We start from the raw sequence: 23,938 nt of genomic DNA, 5'->3' as shown, positions 1-23,938 counted from the left end.
GCCTTACAAGCGGTGTACTGTAGGTATTATCTTTTACCATGTTCTCTCTGCTGAAGCTAAAATGAGATTCAGAAATTCGGCATCTTGGTTTTCTAAGATCTGAAATGTTTTTAGAAAATATATTGTCTTTCTGGAGTTTAATGGATGTGGTCCACAATTTGATCTCTGTTCCTCCTAAGAGTAAACTCTTTCTGATCATATCTATGAAAAATAATCAGCAATACACACTAAGCCCACCATTAAGTGGCACATGTTGGATTTCGCTAAAATTAAAAAATAGTTCTTCTTTAGGCTGGCGTTGTACTAGGGATTGGTCTGCTTTGGTTTCTCTTTTCTCATGTGGGCGTGGTTGAGAAAAAAAAGTCTTTGTTCCAGGAACACTCTGTTTGTCTTTGACTAAACAAATCTTCAGTTTATTCAGCCTTTGTTCATTCTTAGATTTATCTGTTGAACCTGGAGTGAATAAGGAAGGGAAACAAATGCATCGTAAAGTACTCATTGGGGTTGCACAAGCATGTATAAAGCAATCCTGTATTAATATATTTAATTTATGCCAGGGGTTTGAGTTAAGTTGTCAGTTGTCAGGGGTAGAAAGTTTGTGTAATTCCGCACAGGGACTTACAGCACATTTGTCTAGAAACCAATGGTTTACTACAAAGGCACGTGGGACATACATTTTTATACACCCTGTTTAAAAAGCTGACCACATCCTGGCATAAGAAAAGTGCTGTCAGATCAACAGATTCAGCTCACCACTATCTACACAAAGGTATAAAGTAGTAATAACTGTCAGGCAGGCGTATATGAAACTCTCAGAGGAGCTAAAAGATGGATCATGTGCTCGTTAATTCCTAGAACAGTTTTCCTGATCTGATTTTTAGAGTTTCCTAATAAAGAAGAGAGTGCCTTATTCCCAGGAGCAATTGACTCAGTTGCGCTGTTGTGTAGGCTTACGGGCTACTTGTTGAAAACAAAGAAAAGCATGACCACATCCTTATTGACCAAAAGAGTTTTTAGGGCCATAAATTTTATTTTCCTAGAAAAGTAATGTCGGTGCTGTTCACCAAAATGTATTACTGTTACTTTTTTACACAAGTTGTTTGATCTCCCCACCTATGTCAGGGTAGTGGGGAAGGTTCTGAGTTTTTAAAAGTGATGCCTTTCAGGAGCTGTGCTTGTAAAAACAGTACTTCCCAAGTCCGTATGCCATGTTGATTTTTTTTGCAGCATTGCATTCATCTGCAGTGATGACATTCTAGGTGATATATCTGCTTCCAGAGACTTCTTAAAATTTAGCCTTTTATGTGTCAACATTTCCATTGCCTCACACGAATCAAGATGAGTTGTGCCATCGTATTTAGTTGGGGAGAACTGATTTGACATTTCTTTCAATATCTGGAGTGATTTTTACTTCAAGGGTAAGAAAGATGATTTCAGTATTGGTAATGGGATTAAGTAGTAGACCTTTTGTCTCTGACAGAAGAAATAGCTGAGTTATTCAGTAATCAGAGTACCGCAGAAAACGTAAAGTGAATACTCTTGCTTTGTGTTCATTGGCATGCGTGGAAAGCCATGTTCAGTTACCCCACCTGAGGAGATAAATGAGCATAAAAAGAAGTGCTGTTATGTACTGGCTGCATACCTGCAAATGAATAATTTCTTATGTTTGCATCTCTGGTTGTTGTGGGGGTTTTTTTTGCTGTTAGTTTCCTGCTGGTTATCATATGATGAGACTTGATTGTGATATTTCAAAATCTACCGCCTTTATGCCTAATATCAGCTAAAACCTGGGGGAATGGAAAAGTCTGAGCTCTAGATAGCTTTATATTTTGAGCCCACATTTTGACAGTATGAGCTGTTTGAAAATTCATTTGCTCGTTATGCTCTGTAGGTGTTTTATTGAGTCCTGCTGCATTTGCAATTAATGTGAGGAAAGTTATTTCCACCTGTTGGGATAGCTTATCATCAATGACCAGGTCAGGCCAGCCCACCTCCCTGGCCCAGGGGCTGTAGCTGCCAGTATCAGACACTTCAAAGGAGAATTAATAGCTGTATGCTCTGGGGTTTGTATATTATTATTTTTAAAAGATGTTAGCTGGTGTAAACATGAGTTCAGTAAGGCTGTAGATGGAGCTGAATAAAAATGACAGATAATATTTCTATCAAAGCAGCCAAGTTGGCAAAGTATGGAGAGCACTGATTCACGCTATTGCCAAATTCTGCAGAGAGCTGTTTTCTTACTCATCCAGGTAGTCCTTTTGGGTAAGCATGGGAGAACTGAACAGAAAGCCAGAAGAGAAGCTGTTTCAATAAACTTTTTTAAAATTTCTATTTTTAACCTTTCTTTTGAAAACCACTGTGCTATAAAAGATAGGTCTTGAGAAAAGACTGAACCAGTGGGCCATGGGTTTTCTGAGATCCTTGAGTAACAGCTCTTGTTTTGTATTTTTCTGACATACTAAGTATTTTTTTTTCTTTCCTTCTTCTAGGTGAGGATGATGAAGATTCAAATCTGCTAATTCTCAGCTATCCACAGTACTGTCGATACCGTTCCATGTTAAAGCGCATTCAGGATAAGCCTTCTTCGATACTAACAGACCAGTTTGTTTTAGCCCTGGGAGGCATTGCAGTAACGAGCAAGAACCCCCAAATCTTCTACTGTCGGGACACATTTGATCATCCTACTCTAATAGAAAATGAAAGTATATGTGATGAGTTTGGTAAGTCACATTCCAGCTATTTTCTTTTTCTCACAAGTGAAGACATTTTTCTTCTTTTTAAGTGTCCACTGATTTTCAAGGGGAAGATGTGATTCCTTTGAAGTGAACCAATGCTATTTATGTTTGAAATGTTAAGTACCAAATGTGCTTTTTCCTCTGTGAGACCGAAGGCTTCTAGCCACTAGTGATCTCAGTTGCAACTTGAGTTTATCACAATCAAAGATAACGTTACACGGGTAGAGTGTATAGCACAGTTACTCGGTACGAGTGAAAGGATCTCTTGTCTGGGTTCGAAATTTATCTACCTTAACCATTTGCCTATAGCCTATGTCTTTCCAGAAGCTTTACAAAGTGTGTTGGTTTTTTTTAAAGTCATTGTTTGTGCAGTATGCTAACAAATGCAAAATAGGAGAGAGTCCCTGTGCATCTCATTGCTGTTGCAGAGTGCTCATCAACTGCGTTTATGCTCACAGGGCCCTGAACAAATGTCAGCTATAGCTGGTGTATTTCTGGCCTTCCTGGAATGTGGGCTTTTTCAGTGGGGGCTTTGCCAGTGCCAGGAGCTTGATTTTACAAGTGTAGAGGCACTTCTTGGAGGTGACCTCTTAATTCAAATGGTGTGGAGAATACTGTGCGGCTCCAGAGGAGTATTCAGCCCCTTACAGCTGGGAGAGAGGGCTGCAAGATTCAACTCCTGATAGCTGCCAGGTGATTTCACACCTTTTTTTGTGTGTGTCAGATCAACCCAAGGGCAGCGGATGTGCTGCTGAGTATGTGGCAGAATGCCTGTGGTGTACACACCCAGGATAACTCCAGTCCAGTGTGATTTCTTTAGCAGTATACCTGTGCTGTGAGAATTAAGTTTTATTACCCATATCACCAGATGGATGAGCGCTGTGGCTAATGCTAGCAAAGTCTGTTTGCATAGCAGTGGATGACACCTTTTTTTGTGTGGATCCTTACATCTTTGCAAGGAAGCTCTTGTGGTCTCTTGGAGAGAGAATTTCTGATTATGCATTTAACATATAATAATGGGAGTGAGCTGCAAGAGGTTCAATGATGCCTGTGATAGGAGAATCATCTCCCCTTTTTCCTAACTCTAGCACGCTGGCTTTGAGCTTGGCACCCAGTCCTAGCCTTGTTGCGGCAGAGAAACACTGACCCAACCAGCGGCATTGGGGCATTTTGTGAGGTAGGGTATAGGACTGCTGCTCTGCTGCTGCACCTATCAGCTTCCGACAGGCAAGAGAGATCCTTCTTCACATGGTGTCATCACTGGAGCACATTGCTGCTGTAAACAGTTTTAATTCCGTGATGTCAGGCTTTTGCAGGATCAGGCCCAAACTGTCAAGTCTGCTCACACTCACATAAAACATTACAGACTTTGAATAAGCTATGAATAAAAGTGTTGGTTGCTCTTAGGGGGTTGGGGGTGGTGAAAAAATGAATGAAATACCCTAGAAGTTTGGTCCAATAACTCAATAGTATCATGTTGATTTTTATTTACTCTGAGCTCCAGCTCAGAATGTGAAGTTCAGTTTTAATTGACTATCCTTTTTATAAAGGAAAGGTTATTTTAGGCTTGAAGGCGTTTGATGAGCGTACCATCTGCTTTCTGTGGAGTATTTTATTCAGGGTCATTCCTTGATTACAGGTTTGTTGAAATAGTTGGATCCATAATGTAAGTGTATCATGGAATATTAGTAATAGATGAATCAAAGACATGTGGAGTGATGCAGAAACTACGCTTAGTGAACCATAGCAAGTGCTTTGTTCCGTCTCTGAAAGCTAACTATGCCATTCTCTTGACCTTTGCGAGGCAATTATCTCATTATCAAACCAGAGCCACAGAAATCTTAGCTGTAGAAATTAATAGTGTGTATTTAAAATCTAGTTTGGTTTAAGAAGCAGATTTTTTAAAATACCTATAAAACCAAAAAAAAACCAAACTACTTTTTAAAAGTATTTCTTAGAAAAATAATGGTGGTAAAATTTGCAAGCCCTGCTGTATTAGGAATTAAAAACTGGCCAATGTATGGTTCCCTTTCTGTATTGCAAAATGTATGGTGTCAATTATACTACCTTTGTTGAAGGCAACAGGCAAAGTGCTATTTTATCCTTTTCTTTGCTGGCAGGACAATAAAACATACAACACTTCGTTATACAAACAGTTTACGTTGATATCATGTAGATGGATGTCACATGTGGAAAGTGATGACTGCTAAAGCTAAACAGAGGCAGGGTGGTACAGTAGATAAATGGATTACTTTAAGGCACTGGTATCTCTCAGTCAAATCTGGGGGGAAACCAGATTACAGAGATGTGACTAAATTCTTAAAAGGTGTCTATAAGGAGATCCAGACACGTTTAATTTGAATTAATATTTCTTACCTTGCAAATGAAAGAAGTATGCAGAAGGAACAAGATAGAAACATGTGTATTTGCCCATCACCTGAAATTCCTCAAACTCTAAAGCGAGTACTAAATTTGGGAAATGGAGTCGACTAATGTCTATGTGGGAAGTGCTGGCTTCTGATACGGTTGCTGGTTCTTCTTCAGAAACGTTGCTATTGGGGAAGGTGTTACACATTCTCTGCACACTGGAGTGCTGTGCAACAGATATAGCATGTCGCAAGTGAGACATCAGAAACACCTTTGCAAAGAGCCTCATTCACCACAGCATGTAAGCTGTTGTCCTTGTTAGGCAAGGCATAGAGAGAAATGTTTTTCCAGGAAGTAGTATTCTCTCTACTTTTATTATACATTTATAACAAAAACATTTTGTTCAACTCTGCCTCCTTCTCATGCTCCCCCCCTTTTTTCCCCATTCTGTAGTGTTTAACAAAAATAAATAAAGTGTAAATGAGGAAGAAAAATTAATTTTTGTTGACAACAAATAATGGTTTTTTGGTGTGGGACTATTTTAAGTAGAAGAGGTATGTAGTGCTTTCTTTGAGCTCCTGCAGATATGGCTGGAAGAGATGTTTAAATGCTTCAGGCAGTCTCGTGTGGATGGCCTCTGTATTTTCACAGAGCTTCTGTAAGGGTTAGGCTGCGGCAAGCGCCACCTCCAGCTTCGGTGTGGGCTACCACAGCCAGTACCTGCTGCCAACACTGCAGCTACCTGCGCCTGCCTCTGTCCTGCCCGTGCACTGCTGTGTGGCATGTACCCAGGTGGTTTGGGCAGAATATTCAGGACTGATTTTCTTGCAGAGTCCTTTTTGGATTCTCCTCTAACTTGGTTCATTGTGCCACAACATCCCATCGGGGAGGTCACCGGAGAAGCAGACTGCTGAGGAATTGGCTCGGCAGCTGGAAGGCTCAAACATTTGCATCTATTTCTTTGCAGCCTGCCAGGGAAGAACTTGCTCTCCATTTCCAGAGGAAAGACTGCTGTGAGTGGGAAGCCTCCTGCTCCCATTCTTGTTGATATAACTACTGATTAGTTAATTTGACTGCCTTGGAGCGTTCCCCTCCAGAATGCAAACAAGCTTTTGATGCTTCCGTTCAGAAAGCAGAAGACAAGCCATGCTTGGATGTCTTGATAGCCGAAGTTCATGGATGTGACCACAGTCAGACTGTATACCTGTTCCCCTCCTGAAGTAAGAGTAATTAGAGGTTCTGTCCAGCACAAAACAGTCCAGGTGGATAGAGAAATACTGGTGCTGCTGGCTAGGAACAAGAAATCTGAGATCTAGAACCTGCATAGGAGGCTGGAGTGGAGTTGTCTGCAGTCAAACTGAAGCACAAAGGCTTGAGCCCTGCCTGGCACATACAGGCTTGCAGGTGGCACTGAGCGAGGGCCACAGGGAGACCTCTGGCTGGGCCTGGGCAGCAGTGGTAGCAGCATCCCTGCTGCAGCCCCATGGGCTGTCTGCCTGCCCAAGGGAGGGACCAGTTGGACACAGCAGGTTGAGCAAATGGGATCCGTTCTCTTCATGACCTCATTTTAGTTCTCTGCGCAGGCTAGAGCTCACTACGCCTTCCGTTATCTAACTGCTCCTACTAACTGGCATGTGGAAGAAAACAAAACTCTGTTTCCTCATTCCCCTGCTCCCTTAAAATAAAATAATACGTGCCAGCTGAACAATTAATTTCTCTTCAACTCGAGACATTTTTAGAATTTTTTTTCATTTATCAGCCTCTTGGGTTACTGTTACTGAGTAACTTTTGTAAATGCATATAATTTACTGGCCTTTTCTGTGTGGTCATACATGCTGCAAGAGAGAAGGAATGAAAAAATGGGGTTCCTAATAGTTTTCATTATAGACCAAAGAGATCTCTCTGCACTTCTGTGCAGTGTCCAGAAGGTGTATCTGGGCAGAAATCAGTGTGCAGTTGTTGTTAGAGAAGCATGTCCTCTGCATTTGCTTGTCCAAAGAAGGTGACTTGGCCTTCTACCGGACTTGTGCCTGCCCCACTGCATGGAGTGACTTCCAGGGTGTATCGATGAGCGTGGATCCTTTTGCCACCCAGCTGCGAACTGCATTGCCAAATAAATGCATGTGAGCCCCTGCAGCAAGGGAGCACGCAGATGTGTCTGTCAGCATGGCCTCCACCTTCTCCAGGCTTGGGGACTCACAGGGCAGCGGGAACAGACGTGCAGCTTAGAAGGAGGAGGGACAGATGCTTGAGTGATGGCGGATTTCTACAGCTCCATCAGCTTCGCCAGGTGAAAATCTCACACGGAAGTATTTGTCATGGCACTTTGCTAGATAAACATAAATCCTGCCTGCTAAAGATAAACCAGAAGGCTCTCTTTAATTTTGCAAGCATGGGGTTGCTTTTTCTATAAACAGGAGTGTGAGAGAAACCCAAATACTTTATTTCTTCTTGATTTTTAAAAATCTATTTGGTAAATTTTAAATCATTCTGGATTATTTTTATAGCATGCTGGGTCCAATATGCTATTAAACAAGCTGTTTGGTCCCTGGGGTACTGTAAACACTTGTTCACCCCCAAATGAAGGTTAAAAGTTTTATTGTGGCGTGTAAAGGCCAATTTTTTATAAAACATTTCATACCAAAAAGTGGAGAACTACATCCTGCTGTGGTATTAATATATTTTTTTTCTCCGAAAAAAGAAACATCTTCCATGAGCAATGCAGAGGGAAACTGCTCACTGAAAAAAATGCGTAAAGGGCATTGCAGTCCCAATTCTCCTCCTCTTCCCTTTTCCCCCAAAAAAACTTAACAATATATTGCTTGCATTGGGCAAAATCATCTCCATTAAAACCAAAACAAAATCCAAAACTTTCAACAACTCAGATCTCCCTGTAAAACAATGCAGAAAGCAGATTCTCTCACTTCCAGGGCTGGCAGGGAGTGGTTAGGAGTGATGGATGACTTACTCTTCCTCCCAGTGACTGGGGTTTCTGGACCAGTGGTTTCAGAAGGCTTACCTTCCGTCTTGTCATTGACCAGGGAAGCCACGGCAGGACAGCACTATGAAGACGGAGGAACATTTTAGGGATAGGTCATGTGCCAGAAAAAATGTGTATGATGAAAGCGGATGACTTCAGGGTATAGAATGGTACCATTATTCCTGGTATAGCTGAAATTTGGTCTTTGCTTTCGTTATACATCTCAGTTTACAGAACTTTGTGACTCACAGATAAAATCAGTTGTTTAGGGGAAAAACATAACAAAACTTTGGCAGGGAATGAGACTTAAAAAAAAAAAAAAAAAAAGAAAGACGAAAGAATGTTTCCAGTCTAAATGAATTACAGTTTTCCTGTTGGTGACTTTGTGTGAGTCAAAGCTGGCTTTTCTTTTAAAACCAGCTCTAGAACAAAAATTGTACTTAGGCCTGAAAGGGTGGTTTTCTAATGTCTTTCAGCTGACGTAAAGTATCAGCATTATTGCTATTGACTATTGTGGTCACCTGCAGGGTAATTTATATCAGTGAAATTCAGAAAACCCTCAAGTTTCCAGATAGATAATTTGGGCTTTTGGTTTTTTTAACACAGATGTGATGTTAGAGTGGAATTGCTGTTAGTGCTCGTCTGCTAAGACTAGAATTTTCAAGCATTTAAAATGAAAAGTATGGAGGCTTTTTATTAGCATGGATACTGGGAGCTCCTTAGGTGGAGCTTTATGGTGGCATCTCCAACAGTCTGAAAAATACGTAAACCTTTTCCAAGGTCCTCGGCAGGGTGACTTAGGTAAATATTTCAAATCATAACTGTCTGAAAACAAAACCAGAACATAGCTGGAGGAGAAATAATGATTATTGCACAATAGTGCTATATACAATATAGATAAATGTACATTTCCTCTTCCCTCCTGCCCCACCTCTGCAAACATAAGCTTGCAGCTTGAAAAAGTGAATCTGGAAATGTTCTGGATTCTGGTCAGACTTCTTTCTTACTTTGTTAATTCAACTGTAGAGTAAGATATTAATGATCCCCAGATGTTGTTTATAATGATTGATTTTTCAGTTGTGAAAAAATACTTGCAGCTTTTTTAAACAATTGATATTTTCTAGTGTGCTCTGCAGCATTTGAATAAAATGTCTGAAGGCAGAGCTGTTTATGTGCCCAACATAATTGCTTCTGTTAAGTGATTTCTTCATTCTTAACATTTTTAGCTCTAATTGCTTTTTCCCCATACATCTAAAAATAAATATTTGCAAGTTTTGCATTCTGTCACTCATTGAAATGCATAAAATATTTGTATACTCAAAGCAAAAAAGCACTGATAAGGGGTCACATTCTGTCTCACTTAGTGGCGTAAATCCAAAAAAACTCGATCCACTTCAGTGGCTGTTACTCAAGATTTTCACCAGTTAACCAAGGGCAGAATCTCACTCAATGTTAGCAGCAAGCTGTTGAGTGAACATAAGTAATGCGTGGTAAAGTAAGATGAAATACCTTCCCGTCCTCAAGAACTTCAATAGAAACAAGTGCTGTTAGCTTTTGCGCTTTTTTTTTGGTACATTTTCACTAGCAACTATAGGTGTAACTGGGATAAATATTAAGATAAATTATTTTTCACTTTGTAATCAGTACTTCTTTATGTAGAATGCTGATTTTATTCAGGTTGCATGTTCCCACTGCCCTCAGGAAGGCAGCAGATGCTGAGTGGAGGGGCAGATGCAGCCTGAAAAGCTGCTTCTGCCCATTTCCTCCAGCCCCTTGGCAGCAATCCTCAGCCGGGGCTGGTGGTGGCCTTCTGTCCTGTGCAGAGTAGCAGGGTAGCTACCCAAGAAGCCTACAGTGGCCAGCCAGCACCACTGTGAGAGCACAGCTGCCATGGTGAGGGTGCTTGGGAAATTGGTATGGCTCCTTACTTCTTCAGGTGCCTTTGAGTAGCAAGCAGCCTGATAGAGAGAGCGGCTTACACTGTGAGCGCGCGGTGCTGTGTGCCCGCGGTGACTGCCTGTGGCCGTGACCCAGCTGCTCGAGGAAGCATCAGGGCTGTGAACTGTGGGGTGGCTGGTACAGCCTCCCTGCTGGGACAGCCTGGTCTTTGGGGCTCTCATGGGATGGGAGGTGAGATATCCTTCCTTCTGCGAGTGCCTGTAGCAGAGCCAAGAGCCTGGCTGTCCCCACTTCCAGCCTGGTCTTTTAACTTCTTTTTAATTTTTAATTGAGTAGTGACTATGTGATGGTGTTGCGGGGCTTACGTGTTTTATCAGCTGGAGTTTGGTAGAGAATTAATGTGTAGTTCCAGCAAACAAAGGGTTAGCGAGTGAGCTGTTCTTCTGTGCCTGATAAATGTAACTTATCACATGCATTTTGTCATCTATTACACATGCATCTGTTTTATTAGTGTCCGTTCACCAGATGACTGTAGATATAAATGACTGATTCTACTCGATGGCTAGTTTTATGATTCAGCTATCAAAATCACTTTTTGTCATTATAGCAAAAAGTAAGCCAAGCTGTGTTCATCGTGAGTGTGAGCCATGTCCAACATACAAGTTCTGATTTCTGGAGCCATCTTTTTTCCGCGGCCGCCCCCCCCCCCCCCCCCCCCATGCCTTCATTTAGAGCATCCTTGTTTGACCATTCCCTGCCTTGGTTTCAGTGCTTCCCTTGGACCACTGGGCCTGCCCAGACTCTTGAGCTTTGTCTTGGGAGAGCTTTCAGTCCACTGACCTCCCAAGCCTCATGAGCAGCGTCCCCAAGGTGCTGGGGCTCAGTGGCTTGGGAGCATGGGAGACCTTTGCAGCCAGGGAAGGGCCCCTGTTCCTGCGCCAGTACAATGGAAAAGAGAAGTGGTTTATGTCAGAATATGGTTACATTCTTCTGATTAAACCCACTCAAAAAAGACAACATTGTAATATTTTCCAATGACTGTTTATCATGAATTACGTCAGCCTTAGTTTAAATTGCTATTATTTCTCCTTAATGCTTCTTGGTGCCTGCATAATTTACAGCATTGGCAGCTGCGGGACTATGAAATAACCTTTCACAACCACCATACAATAGTAAAGAACATGAAGTTTTTGTTGTTAATTATTATGGGACTCCTTTAACTTTTTTACAAAGTGACATAAAATATTGTTGAGGTATTTATGGTTAAAGCTACTTTTACATGGATCTATTTTGCTTCTGGCTAGTTCTTAACTAAAGCAGTCATTTGTGGTTATTATGCCTTGAGAGATATTATGTCAGAACTGGTTTAAGAGTATTATTATGTATCACATGTCATATATTACATGTCAGCACTTGAGGCTGTCTTTCAATAAAAACAAATGTAATTTTAGTTAATGGTCTTCTAGGTATAGGCCATTTGTAAACTTACCTGAGTTCATTTGAAGGTATACTAAAAAGCTTTGTTCTCTCGGAGTGCACTTGAGTAATTTCATTTTGGCTTCGGATGGAATTTCCAAAATATTTATCATTGTTTCAGTCAGAGGGTGCTGCCTCTAAAAAGCAAATAGTTTCCCAATGCCAAGGTTAATGTACACATTTTAAGGAGCTGTAACTGTTACTCATTACTTTGTTTACTTTTCCCCCCTTTGGAGCTCACGCTTCCAAGGTTCCCAACTGGTCAGGCTGATAGTAGTGACCCAGGAAACTAAGCCGCCTGATGATGATACTTCACTGCACTGCTTAAATGAATAGCTTGTACCTTCTAGATAATCCATGGGTGAAGGGGGGGTGTAAGTTAAAGGTTGCAGGCGAGCTTTAGGTTTCCTTGAAGTTTCATTTCAAATCTGGAAAATGCAAACTTACACAAAGCAAACTTCAAATTAGTATGTCATTCCCTTTGCTTCCAAATACTATGCATATTTTCCAGTACTTTCTTATTTAAAGCAAGAAATGAAGCATATAGGGTGTGCCAGAAAGTTTACAAAGAATGAAAACACCTAAATGACTCATGTGAACCTTTTCTGATTTTTTTCTTAACGTGTAATTAGTTAATTACTGCAAGGCAAAAAAAAAAAATAAAATTAAAAGGGCATGATTTCTCTCCCCCCCCAGAACCTATGTTTGAGCACCATAAAAATGATCAAAGCCTCTATTTGTCTCTAGTTACATTTTCCTCCATGAGACTACTGGTATTGGTGACTCTATTGTAGGGAACAGAAACCCTGCTGGGCAAAAAATCAGTCTCTATCCCCCCAGAAATGCTCAGGCTGAAGATGTGAAGATGCAGACGTGAAATTAAAAAAGCAAGCAAAGAGCAGGGTGAGCATTTTGTGTGTTGCTAAGGTGGAATTTAATAAGAGGAACATAAAATGAGCTAAACTTGCCTGCATGCAGCGAGATTTTTTAATATTAGGCAGCATGCTTGATTTCCCTGGAAATGAGTGAGCAATCTGAATTTAGAGTTGTTTCGTGGGGGAAGGGGGGTTTTCATTCTCTTTTTTAATCAAAGGCATTTCACAAGACGATTGCAAGTGAAAGGGGAATCTATCATTATGTAAGAATGTAGCAAACTTTTCCGTTTAATGAATGAATATTAGGTATTTCGGGAGCAGATAAAAGATGGTAAAAGAGGGAGACAGAGCTGACGTCTTAGAGATTTTAATAAAGATTGAAGTTAGTAGTGAAAAGGTCAAAGTGCCATTTGTTGAGCCCCTGCTTCTGGCATGGTTTCAAAGCTCACAGTGCTGACTGGGGGGCTGTGATGTGTGTTAATGAACAGTTGTGGCACTTAACTGAGATCATGGGCTGGTCACATGAATATATATAAAAGATATGAGTGAAGATTTCCCCCCACCCCTCCCCTTTTCGCTGCAGTTTGGCTGTTGGAAGGACTAAACAATTAAAAGAAATGTTTGAAATGTTTGAACACCGCATTAAGTCTCCTAGTCTGTAAGGAAAATGAGCTATGAATAATAGAATACTGCTCTAGTTAAATATAGTTATTCAAAATTGTTTTTAGCTACAGATGTTATGCCATTTTAGAAACTTAGACTAAATAATGTCAGATCTTGTTTGCTTTTTTAGTATGTTATTCATTTATTGGGAAATGCAAAATTTAAAACAGCTGGGAAAGGGTTTGGTGTTCGCTAAGTAATCTTTAAAATGTGTACATTTCAGACTTACTCTTACAGAGCTGTTTAGAAATGACTGAATTGTATATTATAGTTATAAAGTTCTGTAAACATGCTCTACCATGTAGATGACAGGGAAACATGAAATGGGAAAATGAGATAATTCTGGAGCCAAATTTCATGTATTACAGACTTGATAAAACAGCAAATGGCTTTCGCAATTTAAATAATTTGTAACTTTCCAGGAACATGCATGGGTGTTACAAACAGTATGTCTAAAATAGCAGCAGAAAATAATGTTCATTCTCCTTTAATTCTCCCTTTGATGTTTATGTCAAAACGAAGGAGTTAATTTATCTAAGAGTTTCACTGCATGAGTTGGACTGTACAAAACCAATCATGTAGAAATAATAGACTACCATTGGAAGTGCTGTACTATTGCAGTTTTAATAGCTCTTCAGTTCTACTCAACAATTAGTCCATACATTTTATAGCTGTGTCTTTAAGAAACTGGCACACTCAGCAAAATCACAGTAATTGGGAGATGATGCAATGTGGAGAGAAATCAGAGGAAGAAAATTAATTGAAAAATAGTGTTTTGTTCAGGTTTGGGTTTGTTTTCTTTTAAAATCTTAAACACTGCAGTAGTAATTACTGGTGGGTGAGACTTCTGCAGAATTTATATTCCGTGTGGCTGGGGTTTTGTGAAAATTTTTTTAAATCAGATTGCAGAAGTAAAATAGGGCATTACAATTCTTGCTATGGTTTTCTCTCTCTAAAATGCAGTGAGGACATTAAGGGTGATCCAGAGGAGGGTATTTCCCCTCTGTTGACACTAGTGCTGTTTGAGTAAGTTCTCACAGACAGATCACAGACCATATATGAGTTAGTTTATCATTTACACAAACAGCTAAAGATTGCTCAGCAATCCCTTTTTGCTTGTGCCCACTGGAGACTGTACCAATGCATTACAGTATGAGCATCCATCTTTCCAGTATAGCCAGTGGATTCTGGTAGTTTCTTTGTAGAACCTTGGTTTTATGTGCAAGTACTGAATATGAAGGCAAATTAAAAAACCAAAACAACAACAAAAAAAAAACAAAAAAAAACACCAACCAACCAAAAAAAACAACCCCAAGTATTGGGGTTTTTTTGTCATGGTTTAACCCCAGCTGGCAACTAAGCCTCACACAGCCACTTGCTCATTTCCCACCAGTGGGGTGGGGGAGAGAATCAGAAGAGTAAAAGTGAGAAAACTCGTGGGTTGAGATAAAAGACAGTTTAATAAGTAAATCAAAAGCCGCGCACACAGGCAAAACAAAACAAGGCATTCATTCAGCACTGCCCATGGGCAGGCAGGTGCTCAGCCATCCCCAGGGAAGCAGGGCTCCATCACACGTAACGGGGACTTGGGAAGACAAATGCCATCGCTCTGAACGTTCCTCCCTTTCTTGTTCCTCCAATGTTATATGCTGAGCGTAATGTCAGATGGTATGGGATATCCCTTGGGTCATTTGGGGTCAGCTGTGCTGGCTGTGTGCCCTCCCAACTTCTTGTGCACCCCCAGCCTCCTCGCTGGCAGGGCCGTGTGAGCAGCAGAAAAGGCCTTGACTGTGCAAGCACTGCTCAGCAACAACTAAAACATCAGTGTTATCAACAGTGTTTTCAGCACAAATCCAAAATGTAGTCCAGACTAGATACTATGAAGAAAACTAACTCTACCCCAGCCAAAACCAGCACAGTGTATCATTGGCAATTAGGACTTCGTAATGTTTTTTAATTGATTTATTGCCCGCTATGGGCCAAAGGCCAGTGAAGCAGAGAGAGTTTACATTTAGGCTGAAATTTGGGCCTTGGTATTACATAGAGCTGTATCTTGGTCTTTTAGTGATCAGACAAGCCTTGTGCCTCAGGGCTGCTGTGTTGGTCTTAATGCCATAAATTACTTGAGGGTAATGATAGATAACCAATTGACTAGAGTAGAGAAGCAAACCTGGTTCTTAGGTGAATAAACAGGGGAACAATGGGAGGGAACATTGAGAAGAAATAGAGAGGTGTTACTACAGCTGCATATAACGCTAGAGGAAATGATTATCAACCCCCCTAAGAGCTAACATTTTTGGTAAGTCAGTCAAATGATGATAGCTTTCTGCAAAAAGGGTGATACAATTTCAAGTGATAACTGCACTACTAACACTCAAATGTATTACCCTGAACTACGAGCTGCAGAGGAATATGGAAGAGTGGGAAGATTTTATTACAGAGATTTTTCCCCACTTTCAGCGTTGTGCCAGATTCTGACACCGATGCTTTGCACATTGTATTGAAATACTAGGCAGGGTTAAGGAAGGACCCAGAAGAAATTAGTGGCACAGAAAACTTGCCTTCAAGTGAAAGTATAAAGAATGTCAGTCTGTTTAGTGCATGGAGGAGAAGACTTAAGAAGGGATCCCATGACAGTCAGTTAGTACATCCATGATGATAGAGATCTCTCGAATTTGGCAAACGGACACATAGCAGGACCCCTTGCTTCAAAGTGGAAGCAGATAAAATAATGCTAAAACTGAGGCACAGTTACCTAGCAGTGAGGGGTAATTAACCATGGGAACAGCTTTGCTAGGGGTAACAGATCTTTTATTACTTGAATCTTTTCAGTCAAGCCTGATTTCCAAAAGGCATGATCCTTCCACAAGGAAGAGATTATGTCTTCAACCAGTAGTAACTCTGATGTCGTATAGGCAGTATTTGCAGAAAGTAAACAAGGTGCTAATATCCTTCCAATTCCTTCTAGCCTTAAAAACTATTACTGTGTTAATATATGTAGTTTGTAGCGTCTAGGCCAGTAAAGGCTAGATTATGCTGGATCTTGTGTCCATTATACAATAAAACAAACCTTCCTAAAATTTGCTCACACTTTTAAGTAGACAAGGCAGAGCTTTGTGTCTGCATTGTGGACCAGAGGCTGAGCAACAGGGTTATGGGGGAAACTGGTGCATTAGGAGCTGAACACCTAGGCTGTTGATCCCCCATGTCCTGTTCATTCTCCTTACCAGTCTCCATCCACCATGAGTGGTTGCCCGTCTCAGAGCACCAACCAGACAGTGTGCTCCACTGTGCTGGTCTCTGGTGGCTCATCAGTCCCTTCCGTATTGTCTGTTGGGGAGATCAGCTCAGAAGGAATTGGATCTGGTCCATTTTAGGCCACTTCAGTAACTTCTGCAAAGGGCTGTCTGCTCAGTTCCGGTTATGGAGAATGTAACTCAAGTGCACCTCGTTTAAATGTGTGTGCAACAACACACTGCATGATCATCTACAGACTTGCAGTACTGACTTCATGAGACTTCCTTGATGGGTCCTTCACAGACATCTCCAGTTACCTTACCTTTTTGCATAATAGCTTTAAAAAGCGTGTTAACTAAAAGGCAGGTGTTAGCAACAAGTGAGTAATAGAAGAGGAGGCATTTATCTGAAATCAGCCATTTCAACCCACAGAAAGGGTAAGAGAATACGTGAAAAGGCTAATGGTGATCATCCTGCTAACATGGGCGACATTCACGGACACTGCTGCTGCTTCAACAGAGAGGTACTGTACAACTTCCAGCTCTGTCATCACCCTCCTGTGTTTCATTTTGGATTTGCAACTGCAGTATGCAGAAGTTAAACACCCAGTGAAAACAGATCTTTGCTGTGGGGTGGCATGTGTACTTTAAGTAGGTGTTGATGATTCTACTTCTCACTTCGTTGATTAAATAAGTCACTTCATCTTAAAATTGTAGAAACCTCAGCTGAATTTTGCTGAGATGAGCCTGTGTGCCATTACATACTTTCACAGAGGTAGAGTACAAGTTTGAAGAATGGAAAAGGTTATTCCCAGGGTCTTCAGCAGCTCTTAGCTCAGAATACTGTGTTCAAAATTAGCACTATATTTGCCCTCATTCTTTTATAGCATCCTGATTTTGCAACGAACCATAATCATTTGACTGATTTGCCAACAAAATGATTGTTCTTCAGGGGGTTTTTGGTGTTGGTTGTTTTGAAAGGCAGCCTGTAATTAAGATGAATACATGTACATTGCAAATGTTTAGTTATGGTAGAGATGGGTTTGTTATAAAACAACAACAAAAAAAAAAATTACCTAGCTGCAAATCCTTGCAGTTGTTTAGTTTAGAAGTTTAAGTCAATTTATGGAAGTCTGTGTTTACTGTCTTTAGAGCTTGATCATGACATTGGAATGTATTTTGGAAAAAAAGACCCTATAAAATGAAATCCACATTTACGGGTAAGGAACACAGAGCACTTAGGATCAGCAGTGAGACTACAGTATCTCTTTGAAGTGTAGTGGAGTACTTGCCAGTGCCATTTTGGGTTCAGAAGGTAGTGAATGGATACACTCGGTAAGTTCTAACACTGTAACAGCCCTGGACTGCACACCGTGACTTTTGTGAAAATGTGGACCATGATATCCCAATGACAGCGGTCAGAAGATTAGACTAGATATGAAGCACTTCATTTAAAATAAAACTTTATAATATAAAATCAAGTCTCCTAAGTAATTTCTTTTATGCTGTGCTGCGTGTGAGTAATCTCAGTGACTCATCTAGCCTCTGACATACTGCAGCCATCAACATTCCCAGCCACGAGTGTTGCCCTTCATAAAGGAAATATCCTATTTTTGGTGTGGCAATGTCCTCAGTTTTAAAGCATTTTCCTCTTTTAAAGTGCTCAGACAATTAATGCCTCATGCATGTATTCAACAATAGTTGCCTAGCAACCATCAGAAATATTCGGGAGAGCAAAGGAAGCAGAGATGAATGAGCAGAAACATCAGCTCCCATTTCAGGTGAGCTGGAGAAGGCATCAGGGCTGTGCTGACTGTTGGGGTCTAAACATGAATATCCATGAAAATTGGACAATCCCAGAGTAGCAAATTCAGGCTCCAGCTTGCACCTCAGTCAGATCCAGAGATGAGGCAAGTCAGGCAGCCAGAAGCCGTTGCAGGAGGTTGCAGTCAGTTGGGCTTTCTTAGTTTCAGAAGCCTAGACTGAAACGATGTAACAATGGTTAAAATAAATTACAGGATGTCAACAAACACTCCTTCATGGCTAAGGAAAGGTTTGCCACCTTGTGTCCTATTCCACCTGCAGCTAAAGGATGGGAGAAGTTGCTGCTTCCTTTGGTGGAGGTTTTCAAGCATGGGTCTAAGCGCCAGGCAAACCCCTTGCATGGGGCTTGGCTCCAGCCCTTCCTTTGCATTGCCACCTGTTTCCCACTACTTCTTGTTTTGCATTTTAATTCTGGCATAACTTTTACCTCACAGGAGGTTTTCGCACTCTTCTGAGTCAATTCCTTGATGCCTTTTTTAGAACTGGAAGATGCCATTTGAATGAAATGGAAATCTCTTCACAGTAACAGCCCACAGCCGCTATGTGTCTGTTTGGATTTTGCTCTTTTTTTTTCCCCCTTTATTTTTTAATCACAAAAGTTGATATGAAATGCTTGGTCTAGAGTTGGAAGGACTGAACTTTTATCATGCTGCGCTGACATAATCTTGGGGACAACTGTGCCACAGCAATGCTAGTGCAGCAATGTCCTGTGCCTGTCCCTTTCTCTGGACAAGGTTTGTGCTGCTCCACAGTCTCTCCAGTGGCTGTACCGTGGGAGCGGCTCAGGGTGCTCAGCGCTCGGTGCTCAGCATGGTGGAGCATGGCAGCACAGGGCTCTGGGACCCGTGGTTCAGTGGGATGCACTTTAGTATCAAAACCATTTGAGACAAAAGAGTTTTGGTGGGTAGAAGTATTTTCAGTTGGCTTCTTTTAATTAGACATGTTAGAATTAAAGAGCCTGATAGTTGCCTGTTAGTGTTGCTCCAGACTTTTTTGACTGCCTGCCCTGCTTTGAAGAAAATGATGAAATTCTGACATTTTCCTGTTGGATAGAAAAATCAGATTTATGACCATCTCAACTTCAAAGGTAAAGGTTAAGAGCAAGATTATGATCTCCTTTCCACTCATGTAAATCCACAGGAGTCAATTACTTTGGATTGACAGTGATGTGATTTAGATCAGAATCTGGCATTAAAGCTTTTTGGGGTTTGCTTCTATACCCATCGACTTCAGTGCCACTTGACTGCCGTCTCTTTGCTTTTGGTACATGGTGGTGGTATTTGCATGTGGAAGTGCCTCAGGGGCCCCACATAATACATTGGTTCACTAGCTTTAGTGGTTTTTTTTAGATTAGATGTTAAAATGTTGAAATCAAAATATGTAGGGGGTGGTTGGGAAGTAGCAGACGCACAATGGTAATCAGAATAATGATTTTTGAGGTTGGTATCTCATGACTTAGAGCTGAAAAAAATCCCTTACATATCTTGGAAGTCTGAGGCTTTTACTCTTTCTGATTATAAAAGGCATGTATTTCTGGCCTTGATGGCTGATGAGATATCAAACTTAAAATATGCCATGATCCTATAGTCTAGTAGTGCTATCTGGCACTGGTCAGTGACTAAATATAGCCAGTTTTGAACTGCTGTGATAAACCTGGAAATAATGTTCAGCAGAAAATTCTCAGACAATTCCATAGACAAATGTGGAATATGAAATGACTTTTCTGGATTGCATCTGGTTGTAGTGTGTATGCTGTTGTGCCCTGTCTCTCATCCCTGTGTTTTCCAACTGCTATCCTACAAATGCTTTGTGGTACAGATAAATCTTAACTGAAGCATCTCAGTGGTTCGTGTTGGTTCATGCTAAAGCAACAAATAACATAAAGAGTTTTTAAATCCCAGCTATTTCACGCATTCCTTTTGGCTTTGTAAACCATTTTGCTTTGTTTTTACAAAAAGAAGGTGTATTTAAAAAAAAACAATACATGCATTTCCAAAAATCACTGATTGTCTTCAAACGAACATAGTCCAGAGACATGCAGATTCTTGCATTGTATTATGGGATTAGTGGTATTCATCTGTCATGCATAACGTAAAGGTGATATTCAGAAGAGGAAAAGAACCTTTTGGAAAAGATTTTTTTTTTTTTTTTTTAAATGACATACATTTGTTTTCTTTTTATTTCTTTTTCAATTCATATATAATTCTACCAGGCTATGTTTAATTTCAAGATGGTGTCTTTGCTAGAATGATAATCAAATATAATGTTTTCCACAACCTCTTCATATGCATTACTGCATAAAGCTTGTGTAACAGTTTATTATTATAAAATTAGTATAGCATAGCATAGAGCAAACTGGGCCCCTGGCCAGATGAACTAGACAATGAATAGTTATATAAGGTTTTGAAGCACATGTATTAGAACACAAGCGCCCTGTATTTTCTTCTCAATTGTCTGCTGTTTGTTAATGTTTCCCTTTCAACGTGATTGCATCTCAATTTAATAGCACTTGCCATTTCAGGGTTTACTGTGCCAGCACTCGCATAGTTACATCCCCTCTGTGCTGCAAAGCCTGCATGTATATTAAAACTGAACTAGGCATGGTTAGCTAATGGGTACTTCGAGAGATACGCACTTATAGAATTAAGTGATGTATGTAATTGTTAATTTTGTGTTAACAAGTTTGAAAAATGTGTTTCACCAATAATTGTAATGCTCCGTTCTGTGCAAAGTGTGACATTTTAATTCTTGTTGAACAGTTTCCTACCTCTGCTCTGTATTTTCATGGCAGGGTATTATTTTGCAATCAAGATAAAAGCATTATTTATTAGAGTTCTAAAATATTACATTACTGGAAGTTTTAAGCTGCAGATCAATCTCCTGTTTCATAAAAGCATTGCATTGATTTTATTTTTTTTAATTGGTCTTTGAATTTAAACTTAAGTTCCACATTATGGATTGTGTATGATTCCAGAAGCAGAGGGATGTTTTAGTGGAGACGATGCAGTTTTAAGGCAACGATGTACCTGTCACAGAACTGTGGGAAAGGCTTGTTTGGCATATGCAGCTTTGGGACTGTCAGATCCCAGCCTGCTGCATTTTTGGCACAGGGAGCCCATTGACTTGGGCTGTGGGAAACCTACATTCAGCACTGTCGGTCCTTGTGTCTTTTTCTGCGCCTCCAAAGGAACTTCTGTTAGAGACTTTGCGTCTTTAGGAGTCAAATAACAACTCTTCCATGCTTTCAGTAGTGGAGGACAGTCTTTCCACGGCAAGAGGGTGCTCAGTAGCCTCTGGCTGCAGCAGCCCAGGTGTTGCCCAGTGGAAGAGTGACACTTGCACCTGGCTTCATGGTGCTGGATTTATTTGCTTTCTGTGTATAATCCAAACAGCCCAGAATTCTGGCTTCCCCCCACTCCCCATTGCTTCAGTCCTGCTGTTCCTCAGTTTCTTGTGCCAGGTGCTCACCTTTTGACCCACTTTGCTGTTTGGTCCCATCCCCGTGCTCATCCTGGTCCCTCTTTGTTAGGCCAGGATAATGCCATTTTCTCATGGCAGCCCTTGGTCGTTCATTCATGCCATGGCAGATGTGAGGCCAAAGCCTACCTATTACTCCCTCTTGCAGAGAATGAATTAATTCTTCCATCCTTAGTAGGCCTAAATATGAAATTGCATAGAACAGGGCTTAGTTTTTCCTCCAGCTAACAGGGACTTCATTTTCGCATTCTGTGTCATCTCATCTGCAGAGTCTGACCTTGTGCAGACTTACTGGTTACCCACCAGCAAGAGAGAGCAATTGAAAAGGGGGACCACTGCCATTCCCCAGAGTTCAGGAGCGGCTGTCGTTAGGATTTGACTTCCCAATAAAGTAAGATTTTCTCATTTGCCAGTAAAGATAAAGGAAGGGCAGGGTGGGAGGAGCATAACAGGCTCAAAACACAATAAAAATAGCAAAGGAAACAAACAGTTTGTGCCTAATTTGAAACCAACTGATCTCCATGGTGATTGCAACAAATGTGTGCTATGTTTGTTTAGTGAAGACAAAGGTTAGAAAAAGGAGTTCACCCACCATGCTAGACACTTTCAGTGAACAGAGTAGGAGAGCTGGTACCTTCCTGATCTTTGAGAGGCCATGTGAAGGTGCCAAGGGGAATTCAGGGAATAAACTCGTTGAAACTCCAGGGGATTCTAGTGTCTTTTCTTCCTCATGCATCTTCAGGAAAATCAACCTTTATAGGTTTCCCAGAGTTTTTTTTCCAACAGTGCTGTTCTGTGGAAAGAAGAGTCCATAGCAGTGTGGCTTCAGACAAAAACAGCATAGTAGAAGACATTCAGAAACCAGGCAATAAGCTTGAAACCCTGGATAAATAATAGGACTAATATACTTGCCACAGTCAATAATAGGACTATAACTTCCCAAAACTCTTGATTGGCATTGTCTCCAAGTAATTCCTTATGTGAAATAGGAGCCTGAGATAAAATTTCAGCCTTAATTTACAGACACTTGAGACAGAGGGAGAAGTAAGCGCATTAATCCTTACTAAAGAAGAAATTCTTGTTCGTGGTAGTCTAAAGTACTGTCATGTGATGAGTCAGAAAGTTTTTATTGTTCACGTCTTCAGAGGTCAGGCCTACTGAGTTTTGGCATGCAGATGGAGCGGATAGCATTTGCAGATCAACACATCTCCTTTTGCTGAGGCCATAGACATGGAAAGCTTCCTATTTGCAGTAGCTGTGTGCACATTTCTCTTTTTTAAATAGGAATTTCAGAGAGGAGATGATTATACTTTTGAAATCCTTAGTCATAATGAAAAGATCTCCAGAGGTAGCTGATGAAGACATTAAGACTGTATGTTACACAATGTCAAGATTTAGAGTTTCTTGAGTAAATATTGACCAATTTGACCTTTGCTTTTCCTCAGTCAATATTTATCTCTTGGGACAATGAATCTTCATATTCACGTTAGCTGAAGTCCAAGTCTACTTAATAGTGTCCTTGGAAAGCCAGGAGAGGTGCTGATTTGTCTTGTTGCTGCTTTTATCTGTTTAAAGTTAGGTATACAGGAGGTTTGGCCACTCATGTCACTTTGTCAGGTTTCCTAAACAAAGCAGCATCAGGTCATGGCTAGTGGGTAGACTTCTAGGAAACACCCAGATCCAGAAGCCGGCAGAGCGGGTGAATCTGGGAGTGAAGCAATCCCTTTATTGGAAATGAGGGTGAGGATTTCCATACAATGTCAAAGCCCTTCCAGATGCTATCAGGAGGAGGGGACTGGCTGGGATTAGTCAATAAAATTCTTGCTGTGTATTTCATGAGGCAGAAAAAAGAAGGTTCTGAACCTCCCACAGTCTTCCAGCAGCCTAATCCCACAGAGCACAACAGCAGGTATCGTGCAGAACTAAAAGGCATAGCCCAGGAGACCAAGGTCTACAGGCAAAGGGGACAGTGGCTTGCCAGGGGTCCCACCCTTGCCCTGAGATACAGGTCTGGGAGCAGGTGAGCCCCAACACAGCCCAATGGTGCTGGGCTCAGCAGCCGGTTGCATCCCTGTTGCAATGGCCTTTTACAGGTCAGTATTAAAGTTACTCCCCAGCCCCTGCTCCCTGCTGCTGGGCTTGTTATGTCACCCTGGCTTGGGAGCTGGGCTTGGAAATCCTGTAAGTTTCCTGTGACTTGAGAGCCAGGGTTTGGTCACTGGGAGCGCAGAGCGAACAGCATAGCCGTGACCAAGCCCTGTCAAATAGTACTGTAATACCCTCTTTACTACTTCAGTAGCAATTTCAGTATTTCAGAGCCCTGGCTTGGGTTGAAGCTGAGAGACAGCCTTCCCCTGGGAAGTGGGGATGCTGGGGCAGCCCATGCAGCTGGAGCCACTGGGTCAG

At 41.2% G+C, this 23,938-nt stretch overlaps 1 protein-coding gene across 4 annotated transcripts in view; it reads left to right on the top strand.

The window, feature by feature from the left end:
• Positions 1-23,938, top strand: part of ARID5B (AT-rich interaction domain 5B) — a 121,293-nt gene that overhangs the window by 46,884 nt on the left and 50,471 nt on the right. For all 4 annotated transcript variants that reach the window (XM_040606363.1, XM_040606362.1, XM_040606361.1 and 1 more), the window contains one exon: positions 2,490-2,720. In XM_040606363.1, the coding sequence (XP_040462297.1) occupies positions 2,490-2,720 (231 nt within the window). The remainder of the gene's footprint in view (positions 1-2,489; positions 2,721-23,938) is intronic.

Source organism: Falco naumanni, chromosome 9 (assembly GCF_017639655.2).
Source record: "Falco naumanni isolate bFalNau1 chromosome 9, bFalNau1.pat, whole genome shotgun sequence".
Classification (NCBI taxonomy): Eukaryota; Metazoa; Chordata; class Aves; order Falconiformes; family Falconidae; genus Falco; species Falco naumanni.
Note: the sequence above shows the minus strand (reverse complement) of the source record. Positions and strands in the feature narration are given on the sequence as shown.